At 49.4% G+C, this 16,698-nt stretch overlaps 1 protein-coding gene across 1 annotated transcript in view; it reads left to right on the forward strand.

Annotated features, from left to right (window-relative positions):
- LOC124045985 (plexin-A2-like) overlaps positions 1–16,698 on the forward strand; it is a 349,620-nt gene that overhangs the window by 301,495 nt on the left and 31,427 nt on the right. The window contains exons 23-26 of the mRNA XM_046365864.1: positions 10,133–10,199; positions 14,058–14,204; positions 14,764–14,923; positions 16,524–16,627. Coding sequence (XP_046221820.1) covers positions 10,133–10,199; positions 14,058–14,204; positions 14,764–14,923; positions 16,524–16,627 — 478 coding nt within the window. The remainder of the gene's footprint in view (positions 1–10,132; positions 10,200–14,057; positions 14,205–14,763; positions 14,924–16,523; positions 16,628–16,698) is intronic.

Here is a 16,698-nt window from a genome sequence, read left to right on the forward strand (position 1 = left end):
TCTCTCCTTCATCTCTCTCTCTCTCTCTCCTTCCTTCATCTCTCTTTCTCTCCTTCCTTCATCTCTCCTTCCTTCCTTCATCTCTCTCTCGCTCTCCTTCCTTCATCTCTCTCTCGCTCTCCTTCCTTCATCTCTCGCTCTCCTTCCTTCATCTCTCTCTCGCTCTCCTTCCTTCATCTCTCTCTCGCTCTCCTTCCTTCATCTCTCTCCCGCTCTCCTTCCTTCATCTCTCTCTCTCGCTCTCTCCTTCCCTCATCTCTCTCTCTCTCTCTCTCTCTCTCATTCCTTCATCTCTCTCATTCCTTCATCTCTCTCTCTCCTTCCTTCCTCTCTCTCATTCCTTCATCTCTCTCTCTCTCTCTCTCTCTCTCTCTCTCTCTCTCTCTCTCTCTCTCTCTCTCTCTCTCTCTCTCTCTCATTCCTTCATCTCTCTCATTCCTTCATCTCTCTCCTTCCTTTCTCTCTCTCTCTCTCTCTCTCCTTCCTCTCTCTCTCTCTCTCTCTCTCTCTCTCTCTCTCCTCTCTCTCTCTCTCTCTCCTCTCTCTCTCTCTCTTCCTCTCTCTCTCTCTCTCTCTCTCTCTCTCCTTCCTTCATCTCTCTCTCTCTCCTTCCTCCTCTCTCTCTCTCTCCTTCCTTCCTCTCTCTCTCTCCTTCCTTCATCTCTATCTCTCTCTCTCCTTCCTTCCTCTCTCTCACTCCCTCATATCTCTTTCCTTCATATCTCTCTCACTCCCTCCTTCATCTCTCTCTCCTTCCTTCATCTCTCACTCCCTCCTTCATCTCTCTCTCCTTCCTTCATCTCTCTCTCCTTCCTTCATCTCTCTCTCCTTCCTTCATCTCTCTCTCCTTCCTTCATCTCTCTCTCCTTCCTTCATCTCTCTCTCTCCTTCATCTCTCTCTCTCCTTCATATCTCTCTCCTACATATCTCTCTCTCTCTCTCCTTCCTTCATCTCTCTCACTCCCTCCTTCATCTCTCTCTCCTTCCTTCATCTCTCTCACTCCCTCCTTCATCTCTCTCTCCTTCCTTCATCTCTCTCTCCTTCCTTCATCTCTCTCTCTCCTTCATCTCTCTCTCCTTCCTTCATCTCTCTCTCCTTCCTTCATCTCTCTCTCTTTCCTTCATATCTCTCTCCTTCATATCTCTCTCTCCTTCATATCTCTCTCCTACATATCTCTCTCCTACACATCTCTCTCCTACACATCTCTCTATCTCTCTCTCTCTCTTCTTACTCTTGTAGTCCACAGTTGTACCACTGTCAGTCTCACTTATCCTCTAAACTCTTAAACTCTGGCTCCTCATCAAACATTCAGCAGCAACCCAACTTCTTTCTCCTATCTCGATTGTTTTCCCACACGACTGAGGCCGTTGTGCTAAATCTTTTAGCGTAATGGCTGCCATCTTAGCAGGTGACCAGGTGACCATCCCCGGTGTTGAGCATTCAGCTCCTGTTCTCTAGCCCAGCAGTGTGAGAAGGACAGAAGGACTGGCCTCCTCATATGACAGACAATTCTTAATCCAGACTCCAATACAAATTATCTACGATGTTCAGTATTTGTTAGGAGAATGATGTTCTCAAGGTTCATAACCCAATTCAATTACACTACTCAGTCTGCAAACCAGAATTTGTAAGATCCTGGTCGAATGAAACAGACGGAGGCCCAGCTAAAATAGTCAAAAAGGTTTATTCACGAGAGCATTGGTCTGTTGTACACAACCATTCATTTTACACTGGCATCTCACGCACACACATTCACACTAACATTACCACACAATGTCCTGCTACCCAGCTGACAAAGATTAGGGGACTCCGTGACTTACTCCCCGTCCTCGCTCAAGATAGGGAGACCCTGGGAAGTACTCTCAGTGGCCCCGGCCAAGGTCGGCACTACACACACAGATATATATTTCTACTGACTTAAACCACACACATCATTACAATAATCACACGATTCTAATCAATTTCATCATTACAATAATCACATGATTCTAATCAATTTCATCATGATTCTTAACCAATTTCATACAATCATATGGGTTCAGGGTGGAATATTCGAATCATTCATATGAACGTATAAATCCCATTATCAGTATGGTTAATAGTCAAAGTGAATAAATGGGAGAGAAAGGATAGGAGAGAGGCTACTGACAGGCAGAGGTAAATAGACCTGGATAATGTTTTAAACGCGCCACCGCTGCCCTGTAGTTTCCATCATCCACAGGTCCTGCTGTTCTGGCCTTCAGACGTCACAATTAGTTATTTATAGTTTCCTAACAGAACGTTCCCTTTCTTCAAAATCATTTTTAGGATTACCGTTTGGACACACGGCTTCTTTAGAAACCCTCTACCTCGTAGTGAAGTGGAGCATCTCTATAACCCTCAGTGATCGTTGGTGTTGTCATTCATGGGGGGGGTAGCCTAGGCATTGTTTTCGGTTCTCCTGTTTAATAGTCTTTGTTCTGCTCTGCTCATCATTTAGCAGCTGATAGCAGGAAGGCTGGGCCTGTTACTGTGTTTAGGCCTGAACCCTCTCTACCTATTCATGAATTAGTCCAGCTCTGCCTTCCATCGCTTTCTCTCCTGCCGTCGTGCCTGGCTGTGTGCCAGATGGCACCCTATTTCCTATGTAGTGCACTACTTTTGACTGGAGCCCGATGGACTCTACATAGGATATAAGGGTTTGGGACGCACTGTACTGTTCTGCGTATATCTGTACATCTCAGAGTGGGAGGGACAGTAGACAGCTTGGTGAGCCTCCAGGAGGGCCATAGGGATGTGCATGAGTAACATGTAATGTCATGGAGGCCTTTAGCAGAGGCTCCTGTAATGTCATGGAGGCCTTTAGAAGAGGCTCCTGATGGGTCCTTTAGCAGAGGCTCCTGATGGGTCCTTTAGCAGAGGCTCCTGATGGGTCCTTTAGCAGAGGCTCCTGATGGGTCCTTTAGCAGAGGCTCCTGATGGGTCCTTTAGCAGAGGCTCCTGATGGGTCCTTTAGCAGAGGCTCCTGATGGGTCCTTTAGCAGAGGCTCCTGATGGGTCCTTTAGCAGAGGCTCCTGATGGGTCCTTTAGCAGAGGCTCCTGATGGGTCCTTTAGCAGAGGCTACTGATGGGTCCTTTAGCAGAGGCTCCTGATGGGTCCTTTAGCAGAGGCTCCTGATGGGTCCTTTAGCAGAGGCTCCAGATGGGTCCTTTAGCTGAAGCTCCAGATGGGTCCTTTAGCTGAAGCTCCCGATGGGTCCTTTAGCTGAAGCTCCCGATGGGTCCTTTAGCAGAGGTTCCCGATGGGTCCTTTAGCAGAGGTTCCCGATGGGTCCTTTAGCAGAGGCTCCCGATGGGTCCTTTAGCAGAAGCTCCCGATGGGTCCTTTAGCAGACGCTCCCGATGGGTCCTTTAGCAGAGGTTCCCGATGGGTCCTTTAGCAGAGGCTCCCGATGGGTCCTTTAGCTGAAGCTCCCGATGGGTCCTTTAGCAGAGGTTCCCGATGGGTCCTTTAGCAGAGGTTCCCGATGGGTCCTTTAGCAGAGGTTCCAGATGGGTCCTTTAGCAGAGGCTCCCGATGGGTCCTTTAGCAGAGGCTCCCGATGGGTCCTTTAGCAGAGGCTCCCGATGGGTCCTTTAGCAGAGGCTCCCGATGGGTCCTTTAGCAGAGGCTCCCGATGGGTCCTTTAGCAGAGGCTCCCGATGGGTCCTTTAGCAGAGGCTCCCGATGGGTCCTTTAGCAGAAGCTCCCGATGGGTCCTTTAGCAGACGCTCCCGATGCGTCCTTTAGCAGAGGCTCCCGATGGGTCCTTTAGCAGAGGCTCCCGATGGGTCCTTTAGCAGAGGCTCCCGATGGGTCCTTGGGAAGTGGAGAGGAAAAACGTTGCACCTCTATGCCAGTGTCCCAAATGGCACTATACAGAGTGGCGTTTGGACACAGCCCATATGGCGGCGTACTGTACAGTATCTGTGGCAGCAGGAGAAACACTATCAGGGACTCGCTAGTAGTGCATGACGGGGCAGTATGAATGATCAGTGACTGTAACAGCACCGGACCTGGGCTACACGGTCAGAGGAGAGAGCCACCACACATACAGGAAGTTACCCGGGTGACTGAGCCTACAGCTTCCTGGTTCTGTCTCATACATATTACATGTGACATATAACAGGGTCACATCGTGGTGAGTTTTGAGCGCACCGGCTGAATGGCTCTATCTGCTACACACACACACACACACACACACACACACACACACACACACACACACACACACACACACACACACACACACACACACACACACACACACACACACTTCACTGTAGCAGAATGCATTTCTGTAGTACTCACAGTAGACTGTCCATAACATCCATAAGAGGGATCCCGTAGATATGTGTATATGGGAGCTGTAGAAAGAACAATAGCTGTCCCCATGCTTTAGCCGGTGGGTGTCTATCAGTCCTGAAATGCATTTGAAGATTTATTTGAGCCAGATGTTTTCTCTGCGTGTCTCTGTCCATATGGTTTAGTTTCATTTAGAGCAGGTTATACGGAACATGTAGCGTTGAGTCACTAGACTCTGAAAGCATAAACGTGCACACATGCATACATACTTTAAAAGCAAAGCAAGACAATAATGAACTAATAATATTATCCACCGATAATACACACTAAAGAGACATACAGGATGAAGATATACAGTAGTAGGTACACACACACTTTAGACAGCACTGCCCAAAGGCATTCCCACACATGTCATGGAAGTATGTTTGTGTGTGTGTGTGTGTGCGTGCGTGTTTGCATGTGCCAATGCCTGTGTATACGTGTATGTGCACTCAACGCGTGTGTCCGCTGACGTGTGCGCGCGAGCGCAGGTGTGTGTGTTGACCACAGACTCTACCGGTGTGTGAGTGAGGCAATAGTGGGGTAGCCACGTGTCAGGTGGGGCTGGGGGCACATGGACGAGGAGGGCAGCAGGGCTTCTCTCTCAGACAGGTCAGCAATAGGATCTGATTGGACCTTTTTAATCATTGAGGCGGTCTCCAGGTGATGATGGAGTGTCACGCTAGCTTTTGGCCCGTCCCACCGCAGAGAGAGAGAGAGAGGGAGAAGGGAGGTGAAGAGGGTGAGAGGCAGAGTGAGAGAAAAGAAGCCAAAGGGAGAGGAGGAGGATGGAGAGGGAGATGGAGAGATGAAAGCAGAGCGTGAGAGGTGGAGGAAGGGGAAACTAGGAGAGGGAGGAAGCCGATGGGCACCAGTCTTGGCCAGTGTGATCTTGTGTGAAAGGTGTTTTGGGGTTACCAGGGTACATTAGACATGCAACACGCCTGTTCACATCGTAATTAGCATTTGCTCTCTCTCTCTTCCTATCTCTCGCTCACACACACACACACACACACACACACACACACACACACACACACACACACACACACACACACACACACACACACACACACACACACAACTCTTTAGATGAAGACGAGCGTCACATCAATAGGTCAATCATTTTTTGCTAGTATGTTACTATTTCACCTATTCTTCATAGAGGTATAAATGATAGACCGTATGAACTGTTCGAACAAAGGTTTGTTAACCTTATACTCACCCTGTTACTACAACTGAAGTATAATTCTATGTATTGATCTTAGGAATAGGCTGCTGAACATTGGTACATGTCTTGCAGGGAAGGAAAGAGCAGGATCTCAGTGAGTAAAGCTGCTTAATGGGATTCACTGTGGTGGAAAAAACAACCGTGTTGGATATTATGGGGAAAGTCAACAGAATGTACAGACACACACAGAGAGAAATACAGTTGTAGTCAGAAGATTACATACACTTAGGTTGGAGTCATTTAAAACTTGTTTTTCAACCACTCTACAAATGTCCTGTTCACAAACTATAGTTTTGGCAAGTCGGTTAGGACATCTACTTTGTGCATGACACAAGTCATCTGTGTGTAAACAAGTCAATTGATTACACACAGATTCTTTCACTTATAATTCACTATCACAATTCTAGTGAGTCTGAAGTTTACATACACTAAGTTGACTGTGCCTTTAAACAGCTTGGAAAATTCCAGAAAATGATGTCGCAAATGGGTCTTCCAAATGAACAATGACCACAAGCACACTTCCAAAGTTGTGGCAAAATGGCTTAGGGACAACAAGGTCAAGGTATTGGAGTGGCCATCACAAAGCCCTGACCTCAATCCTATAGAAAATATGTGGGCAGAACTGAAAAAGCGTATGCGAGCAAGGAGGCCTACAAACCTGACTCAGTTACACCAGCTCTGTCTGGTGGAATGGGCCACAATTCACCCATCTTATTGTGGGAAGCTACCCGAAACGTTTGACCCAAGTTAAACAATTTAAAGGCAATGCTACCAAATACTAATTGGGTCTATGTGAACATCTGACCCACTGGGAATGCGATGAAAGAAATTAAAGCTGAAATAAATCATTCTCTCTACTATTATTCTGACATTTCACATTCTTAAAATAAAGTGGTGATCCTAACTGACCTAAAACAGTGGATTTTTACTCGGATTAAATGTCAGGAATTGTGAAAAACTGAGTTGAAATGGATTTGACTACGGTGTATGTAAACTTCCGACTTCAACTGTACATGCACACACACACAGCAGACGTGAACTCCTGTCTAAGGTTATATGATGAGTGCAATGAGGGGGTGGCTATGTACTCATCCCTGCCAGTGGCCTTATATTGTTATGTTTTCACAGTAGCAAAAACGACATGCCCATAGTCCGCTCAGTAATCTAACTACACGTGTTTTCACCATGTAACCAGATGACCAGTACAGAGGAGCCAGAGAATAGCTTCCATGAATGGCCCAGAGACACGGGCCAGAGTACAGCGACGAGGTCACGGCTTTATATATACGGAGTCTATTCATACCTCCCATGTTGTTTTGAGGATCCTTTTCCATTCTGAGAGAATGCGCCCCAAACCAAGACTTTAGGTCGACAAGTTTTGTTCCCCTCCCTGACTGTAGTGGAGTCTTTCTACCTGCGAGTCCACAGGCCAGAACATTCGATTGATTCCCCCGAAGGGCTTTCTGAACATGGGATCTTTAGTTTTGACAACCTGCCGACTTCAAAGTGCTTCCATTCCCAGTCCAATGTGTTTATCTGCTTTCAAACCTTTTAGCGAGACGCTGTGGCTCATTTTTGTCATCTTGCTCTCTTTCACGTTCTCTCTCTCTCTCTCTCTCTCTCTCTCTCTCTCTCTCTCTCTCTCTCTCTCTCTCTCTCTCTCTCTCTCTCTCTCTCTCTCTCTCTCTCTCTCTCTCTCTCTCTCGTTCTCTCTCTCGTTCTCTCCCATCACTTCACCTAGCTCTAACCCTTTCCGTCTTCCTTTAGAGACATCCTTCGTGAGGCTTTTGTACTCGTTAATGATCCCCTACCTGCGTGCACTGAGCTCTCACTCCATCCCCTGTCCCTCTCTCTCTTTTTTTAGAGCTTTCTGTTTTCTCTCTCTTTGCATATCTCTGTCTCTCTCCCCTGTCTATCAAATTAAACGACAGAGCAGTAGCTAGTTTCCTATCACCTTCAGTCTTTTTCCCCTCTGTGTTTTTCTAAAGAGATTCGTGTCCATGTGTTGCACTGCTAGAATGAGTTATTAGGGAACTGGAATGTTGCGTTTATGCTCTATCCCAGTGTAAAGACATGCTACGGCTGATCTGTCCCCCTCAACCTGTTTGCCAGCATCAGGCCCCAGTCTTAATGCACTGTAGGATAATGAAAACCCAGATTTTCATTAATGAAACTCAATTAAAAGAACGAGGGAAGTGGAGATGGCGGGGGGGGGGGGCGCTCAAAAGCCTTTATTTCACTTTCCTTCCACGGGGACTTTGCTGAGCTTATTAAAATGCTTAATCGCTTCCATTAACTTCTTTGGAATAGAGGAGGAGCTGTGACTTATGGAGGGAAATGTGCACATTTTCCAAAAACAAAATGTGTGTGTTTTTTTTCCTAGCTTGGAAACAGGGTATGGAGGGTCCGCATAATTGTGGAGGATGACGGCTTAGTGGAGAGTAGTAGTTGAGATGAGAGAGGTAATAGGTGGATGCGTGTGCGTGTCTCGAAGAGGACACAATCACTCTCTCCTTCAGACGTAAGTATGGCCTTTTCCTGTTCATCCTGCAGCTCAAATGGGGAGAATAAAACTCCAGCTTCCTTCCACCCTCCTGCTGCAGCCCACTTCAAACAAGTAGTCACTGAAGTCCTTCATCTACTGCAGTGGTCTGCTGCAGCCCACTTCAAACAAGTAGTCACTGAAGTCCTTCATCTACTGCAGTGGTCTGCTGCAGCCCACTTCAAACAAGTAGTCACTGAAGTCCTTCATCTACTGCAGTGGTCTGCTGCAGCCCACTTCAAACAAGTAGTCACTGAAGTCCTTCATCTACTGCAGTGGTCTGCTGTAGCCCACTTCAAACAAGTAGTCACTGAAGTCATTCATCTACTGCAGTGGTCTGCTGCAGTCATGAGGATCAGCCTCCAGCAGTTAGGAACCACACCTCAACCACACCTCGACCACACATCGACCACACCTCGACCACACCTCGACCACACCTCGACCACACATCGACCACACTTTCGACCACACTTTCGACCACACCTCGACCACACCTCGACCACACCTCGACCACACTTTCGACCACACATCGACTACACTTTCGACCACACCTCGACCACACATCGACCACACTCGGCCACACCTCGGCCACACCTCAGCCACACCTCAGCCACACATCGACCACACCTCGGCCCCACATCAGCCACAACAAAGGGCTACTATGGAGATAACCTCTAGCCTCTCGTCTTCCTCAGTCGCAGAAAAGTGGGACACGGTTCTTAGACCGTCGTCTCATGGTCTCCTCTCCTCACAATGACGAGCCGGCTCGCTCAGTTATTCCCATGTGAACAGGTGTAATCATCTCTGCTCTATTCACACTGTCCGTCCCTTTGTCTGTTCGTCCGCCCGTCTGTCCTTCCGGTCCACGCTTAGCGTAGGTCGGCGTGTTAAATACCTGCCCGTTATCCTCATCCTACCTAATCCCTGTTCTCAGATCAGCCCTGTACACCACTGGTACAGCCTGTATGGTGTATGGCCCCCTCTACACGCACCAGGCTGTAAAGTGGCTCGGCGGTACTCGAGTACCCAAGCAATACACACACACACACACACACACACACACACACACACACACACACACACACACACACACACACACACACACACACACACACACACACACACACACACACACACACACACACACACACACACAAACGGGAAAATATGCTTTTAGCATGTCCAGGTTGGAGACTGTGGTAATGACAGCTGATGTTGTTAGCAGGTAGAATACACACAGCTATCACACGGCTGGAAAATAATCGACAGCTGTGTGTGAAGCTTAGGCCGGTGATGTGGAGAGAGGAGGGAGTCTGAGGAGGAAGACTGTGTGTGTTTATGCTTTCCCAGCACGGCTAGCCAGCTCTCAGAAGATGTGTTGTGTTGGTATTCAGTAGTTGTACTGTTGGTCCTCTGGAGGAGAAAGAGAAGGAGAGAGTAACCCTTTCATCTGTTTTCATGCTTGTTAACCATTCCTTTCTACCTGCTTTTTCTTCTCTTTCTCATTCCCCCTGCTTCTACTGGTTTCATGCTTGTTAACCATTCCTTTCTGTCTGCTTCTTCTTCTCTTTCTCATTCCCCCTGTTTCTACTGGTTTCTCTTTCTTCTCTTTCTCATTCCCCCTGCTTCTACTGGTTTCATGCTTGTTAACCATTCCTTTCTGTCTGCTTCTTCTTCTCTTTCTCATTCCCCCTGTTTCTACTGGTTTCTCTTTCTTCTCTTTCTCTCATTCCCCCTGCTTCTTCTGGTTTCATGCTTGTTAACCATTCCTTTCTGTCTGCTTCTTCTTCTCTTTCTCTCATTCCCCCTGTTTCTACTGTTTTCTTTTTCTTCCAATGGCTCCAGTTGTATCCTCAACCCTCCACGTTCCCTCCATCCTCCCATGTTTTGCCCTGAGATGATATTGGATCCATTTGAGAAAGAAACATCAGCATCAAAGGATAGGGTGAATTCCGATCTGAACTAATAAAACATTATTTTCCCTCTTTCTTCAGAACGGAGTCCGTTGCAGAGAAGATGCTCACCAACTGGTTCGCCTTCCTTCTTCACAGGTTCCTCAAGGTGAGTCTATAATGCAACCTCCAGTTTAGCAGTTTTAGTAAGCCAGGGCTGTGGCAGTGAGAATACATTTTATGTCGTTAATCTGTGTTTTCTCTCTCTCTCCCTCCCCTTATTACTCTCCCCTTCTTAATCTCCCCTTCTCTCTCTCCCTCCCCTTCTTACTCTCCCCTTCTTACTCTCCCTCCCCTTCTCTCTCTCCCTCCCCTTCTTACTCTCCCCTTCTTACTCTCCCTCCCCTTCTCTCTCTCCCTCCCCTTCTCTCTCTCCCTCCCCTTCTTACTCTCCCTCCCCTTCTCTCTTACTCTCCCCTTCTCTCTCCCTCCCCTTCTTACTCTCTCCCTTCTTACTCTCCCTCCCCTTCTCTCTCTCCCTCCCCTTCTCTCTCTCCCTCCCCTTCTTACTCTCCCGTTCTTACTCTCCCTCCCCTTCTTACTCTCCCTTCTTACTCTCCCTCCCCTTCTTACTGTCCCCTTCTTACTCTCCCTTTCTCTCTCTCCCTCCCTTCTTACTCTCCCCTTCTCTCTCTCCCTCCCCTTCTTACTCTCCCTCTCTTTCTCTCTCTCTCTCCCTTCTTACTCTCCCCTTCTTACTCTCCCTCCCTTCTCTCTCTCCCTCCCCTTCTCTCTCCCTCCCCTTCTTACTCTCCCATTCTTACTCTCCCTCCCCTTCTTACTCTCCCCTTCTTACTCTCCCTCCCCTTCTTACTCTCCCCTTCTTACTCTCCCCTTCTCTCTCTCCCTCCCCTTCTTACTCTCCCCTTCTCTCTCTCCCTCCCCTTCTTACTCTCCCCTTCTTACTCTCCCTCCCCTTCTCTCTCTCCCTCCCCTTCTTACTCTCCCTCTCTTTCTCTCTCTCCCTTCTTACTCTCCCTTCTTACTCTCCCTCCCTTCTCTCTCTCCCTCCTTCTCTCTCCCTCCCTTCTTACTCTCCCCTTCTTACTCTCCCTCCCTTCTTACTCTCCCCTTCTTACTCTCCCTCCCCTTCTTACTCTCCCCCCCTTCTTACTCTCCCTCCCCTTCTTACTCTCCCCTTCTTCCTCTCCTCCCCTTCTTACTCTCCCCTTCTTACTCTCCCTCCCCTTCTTACTCTCCCCTTCTTACTCTCCCTCCCCTTCTTACTCTCCCCTTCTTACTCTCCTCCCCTTCTTACTCTCCCCCCTTCTTACTCTCCCTTCTCTCTCTCTCCCCTTCTTACTCTCCCCTTCTTACTCTCCCTCCCTTCTTACTCTCCCCTTCTTACTCTCCCTCCCCTTCTTACTCTCCCCTTCTTACTCTCCTTCTTACTCTCCCCTTCTTACTCTCCCTCCTTCTCTTACTCCCTCCCTTCTTACTCTCCCTCCCTTCTTCTCTCCCTCCCTTCTTACTCTCCCTTCTTACCTCCCTCCCCTTCTCTCTCCCTCCCCTTCTCTCTCTCCCTCCTTCTTACTCTCCCCTTCTTACTCTCCCTCCCTTCTTACTCTCCCCTTCTTACTCTCCCTCCCCTTCTTACTCTCCCCTTCTTACTCTCCCCTCCTTCTCCCTCCCCTTCTTACTCTCCCTTCTTACTCTCCCTCCCCTTCTTACTCTCCCCTTCTTACTCTCCCTCCTTCTTCTCTCCCTCCCCTTCTTACTCTCCCTCCTTCTTCTCTCTCCCCTTCTTACTCTCCCTTCTTACTCTCCCTTCTCTCTCTCCCCCTTCTTACTCTCCCTTCTTACTCTCCCTCCCCTTCTTACTCTCCCCTTCTTACTCTCCCTCCCCTTCTTACTCTCCTTCTTACTCTCCCTCCCCTTCTCTCTCTCCCTCCCCTTCTTACTCTCCCTCTCTTTCTCTCTCTCCCTCCCCTTCTTACTCTCCCCTTCTTACTCTCCCTCCCCTTCTTACTCTCCCCTTCTTACTCTCCCCTTCTTACTCTCCCTTCTTACTCTCCCCTTCTCCCTCCCCTTCTCTCTCTCCCTCCCCTTCTTACTCTCCCCTTCTTACTCTCCCTCCCTTCTTACTCTCCCCTTCTTACTCTCCCTCCCCTTCTTACTCTCCCCTTCTTACTCTCCCTCCCCTTCTTACTCTCCTTCTTACTCTCCCTCCCTTCTCTCTCTCCCCCTTCTTACTCTCCCTCTCTTTCTCTCTCCCCCCTTCTTCTCTCTCCCCTTCTCTCTCTCCCTCCCTTCTCTCTCTCCCTCCCTTCTTACTCTCCCGTTCTTACTCTCCCTCCCCTTCTTACTCTCCCCTTCTTACTCTCCCCTTCTTACTCTCCCTCCCCTTCTTACTCTCCCTTCTTACTCTCCCTCCCCTTCTTACTCTCCCTTCTTACTCTCCCTCCCCTTCTTACTCTCCCCTTCTTACTCTCCCTCCCCTTCTTACTCTCCCTTCTTACTCTCCCTTCTCTCTCTCCCTCCTTCTTACTCTCCCCTTCTCTCTCACTCTCCCTTCTCTCTCTCCCTCCCCTTCTTACTCTCCCTCCCTTCTTACTCTCCCTCCCCTTCTTACTCTCCCTCCCCTTCTTACTCTCCCTCCCCTTCTTACTCTCCCTCCTTCTTACTCTCCCTTCTCACTCTCCCTCCCCTTCTTCTCTCCCTCCCCTTCTTACTCTCCCCTTCTTACTCTCCCCTTCTTACTCTCCCTTCTTACTCTCCCTCCCCTTCTTACTCTCCCTCCCCTTCTTACTCTCCCTCCCCTTCTTACTCTCCCTCCCCTTCTCACTCTCCCTCCCCTTCTTACTCTCCCTCCCTTCTCACTCTCCCTCCCCTTCTTACTCTCCCTCCCCTTCTCACTCTCCCTCCCCTTCTTACTCTCCCGTTCTTTCTCTCTCTCCCTCCCCTTCTTACTCTCCCCTTCTTACTCTCCCTCCCCTTCTTACTCTCCCCTTCTTACTCTCCCCTTCTTACTCTCCCTCCCCTTCTTACTCTCCCCTTCTTACTCTCCCTCCCCTTCTTACTCTCCCCTTCTTACTCTCCCTCCCCTTCTTACTCTCCCTTCTTACTCTCCCTCCCCTTCTTACTCTCCCCTTCTCTCTCACTCTCCCCTTCTCTCTCTCCCTCCCTTCTTACTCTCCCCTTCTTACTCTCCCTCCCTTCTTACTCTCCCTCCCCTTCTTACTCTCCCTCCCCTTCTTACTCTCCCTTCTCACTCTCCCTCCCCCTTCTCTCCCTCCCTTCTTACTCTCCCTTCTTACTCTCCCTTCTTACTCTCCCCTTCTTACTCTCCCTCCCTTCTTACTCTCCCCTTCTTACTCTCCCCTCTCTCTCCCTCCCCTTCTTACTCTCCCCTCTCTCTCACTCTCCCCTTCTCTCTCTCCCTCCCCTTCTTACTCTCCCCTTCTTACTCTCCCTCCCTTCTTACTCTCCCTCCCCTTCTTACTCTCCCTCCCCTTCTTACTCTCCCCTTCTCACTCTCCCTCCCCTTCTCTCTCTCCCTCCCCTTCTTACTCTCCCCTTCTTACTCTCCCCTTCTTACTCTCCCCTTCTCTCCCTCCCCTTCTTACTCTCCCTCCCCTTCTTACTCTCCCCCTTCTTACTCTCCCTCCCCTTCTCACTCTCCCTCCCCTTCTTACTCTCCCTCCCCTTCTCACTCTCCCTCCCCTTCTTACTCTCCCTCCCCTTCTTACTCTCCCTCCCCTTCTTACTCTCCCTCCCCTTCTCACTCTCCCTCCCCTTCTTACTCTCCCTCCCCTTCTTACTCTCCCTCCCTTCTCCTCCCCTTCTTACTCTCCCTCCCTCCCTCCCCTTCTTACTCTCTCTGCCTCCCTCCCCTTCTTCTCTCCTCTCTCTCTCTCTCTCTCTCTCTCTCTCTCTCTCTCTCTCTCTCTCTCTCTCTCTCTCTCTCTCTCTCTCTCTCTCTCTCTCTCTCTCTCTCTCTCTCTCTCTCTCTCTCTCTCCTCTCTAGGAGTGTGCTGGGGAGCCTCTGTTCATGCTATACTGTGCCATCAAGCAGCAGATGGAGAAGGGCCCTATAGACTCCATCACAGGAGAGGCGCGCTACTCCCTCAGTGAGGACAAGCTGATCAGACAGCAGATAGACTACAAGACCCTGGTCAGTACCACTCAGGCAATCACACACACACACACACACAGTCGGACTCCACTGACTACATATTTATCTTTCTCACACACACACCATCCTGTTTTGCTTCCCTCTGTGTCCTGGACAGCTAATTATCCTGTGGGTGTCAGTGCTGCACCAACATGAGAGCAGGGTTCTGTAGAGACAGGAGCACTAAGACAGTCACAGACAAGACATGACTTTAACTCTGTTTGCTCTGACGGGGAACTGGGCTCATTACTCGAATACCCTGACAGAGCTGGAAATTGGTGTCCTGCCGAAGGTGTGAAATTAGATTTTAGGATGGTGGTGGGGGCGTGGGAATAGTATTTTAGAGGGGGGGCAACCGGACTGTGACAGGACCCATTAACATACACACATAGTCACAGAAACGCACTCGCACACGAAGAGGCGTTGAAACACACATAGGCACCGGCATAGCAAACACACACTCATGCAGGCGCTCTTACATTCATACGCAAGCACCCACCACACACACACACACACACACACACCCTAACCCCCTATCCTCGCCCGTCTCCCCCTTCAGATCCTGAACTGTGTGAACCCAGACAACGAGAACAGTCCTGAGATCCCAGTGAAGGTGCTGAACTGTGACACCATCACCCAGGTCAAGGAGAAGATACTGGACGCCTGCTATAAGAACATGCCTTACTCACAGAGGCCCCGCGCTGTCGACATGGACCTGGGTAAGACAGAGATACACACACACTCACACACACACCCTCCCTAGTCTGTAGCCTGACTGACTGACCCAGGTAAGAGCTGACAGACGGGCACCACAGGTCCACCATGCCAGGCCCACCGCCTCCTACACAGTCTGCCACCCCGGCCCTGGAGAGACGACACCGCCGTTACCTCCACATCTCCTGCTCCTCCTCCCCCGTCTTCTCATGGACTCTCACTTCACACCAGGGAGATGGAAACACCAGCCTCCCATCAGGAGTGCCTGACGCCCCTCAACCACACTGGCCCCAGCCACAGGAGGCCGTCTCTCCATATCACTATCGCCTAGGTAACGCTAGGGAGGGTGAAGGTGGGGGGTCGTGCCCGAAGCCCGGAGCCTGGAGCAGCAGTGTCTGCTGGCAGTGGCACAAAGTAATAAAGTCCAGTCAACAGAGGAGAAAATCAATGATCACTACCCAGTGATGCCCGACGCTGCCCATCCATTTCCCCATCAACACACTGATTATCTTTTCATTATCGGGTCAACGTTCCCCCTCCATACCTCCTCTTCCCCTTTCCCCTCTCGCTTGACTCACTTTTCCGGGGAGGATTTTCTCTCTCAGTGCTTCTACCGCTGCGTTGTGTTTCCCCCACTCCACCGTAGCCGCGCCAACCGTGGAATGCGTATGCAACGACGTATCACTGACACGCCAATTAAACCGGCGAAGGCTGACTGAGCGTACATCTTGAACTTGTTAGTGTGTAATGTTTCATTAAAATGCAAGTCAACCCGGGCGCGGTCTCTCGTCTTCTAACCTAGCAGAGTACACTGAGTGCTCTGTGTGTCTGTAGAACAGAATGGCTGTTGATATGGCTTCATTTGGATAATGTGTTTTCTCAAGAGTCCTTTGGAAGCTCCTGATGTGTGCCTCTTCGTAGCGACACAGAAACACCAATCAAATGAAGTTGCAGTCAGGGAATAACTTAAGAGTTTCACTCATCTTGCCAGAGGAAATAATGGCTATTATAAACTGGGTGGTTCAAGCCCTGAATGCTGATTGGCTGACAGCCATGGTATATCAGACCGTATACCATGGGTATGATAAAACATTTATTTTTACTGCTCTAATTACGTTGATGACCAGTTTATAATAGCAATAAGGCACCTCGGGGGTTTGTGATATATGGCCAATATACCGCGGATAAGGGCTGTATCCAGGTACTCTGTGTTGCATCGTGCTTAAGAACAGATCTTAGCAATGGTATATTGGCCATATACCACACCTCCTCTGGCCCTATTGCTTAGACAGACAGACAGACAGACAGACGAGACGGACAGACGGACAGACAGAGTTGTGAAGATCTTTATACTGCAGACCAGTGTTGTTGAGTTGAATTGGTTGTAGGTAACTCAGCTCACACCTTATATAAAGGGCGTTACCGTAAGATACAAAGGCTTCCACAGTAAATGGAAAACACAAACTAGAGGACACTGTATGTGTGTATGTTCATGTGCACGTTATCTGTGTGTGTGCGTAGGTGCGTTGGTGTGTGTGTGTCTGCGTGTGATTGTGTTTCTGGCAGCGTGACTGACGCAGCGTCTCTTCTCTCTGGCCCCGTCAGAGTGGCGTCAGGGGCGGATGGCCCGCGTGGTCCTGCAGGACGAGGACATCACCACCAAGATAGAGAACGACTGGAAGAGACTCAACACACTCATGCACTACCAGGTACGGTGAACCAATCTACGTTGCATATATCTAGACTCGCCACACTCCTGCACTACCAGGCAGTGTTATTC

The sequence above is a fragment of the Oncorhynchus gorbuscha genome, linkage group LG10 (assembly GCF_021184085.1).
Source record: "Oncorhynchus gorbuscha isolate QuinsamMale2020 ecotype Even-year linkage group LG10, OgorEven_v1.0, whole genome shotgun sequence".
NCBI classification, from domain to species: domain Eukaryota; kingdom Metazoa; phylum Chordata; class Actinopteri; order Salmoniformes; family Salmonidae; genus Oncorhynchus; species Oncorhynchus gorbuscha.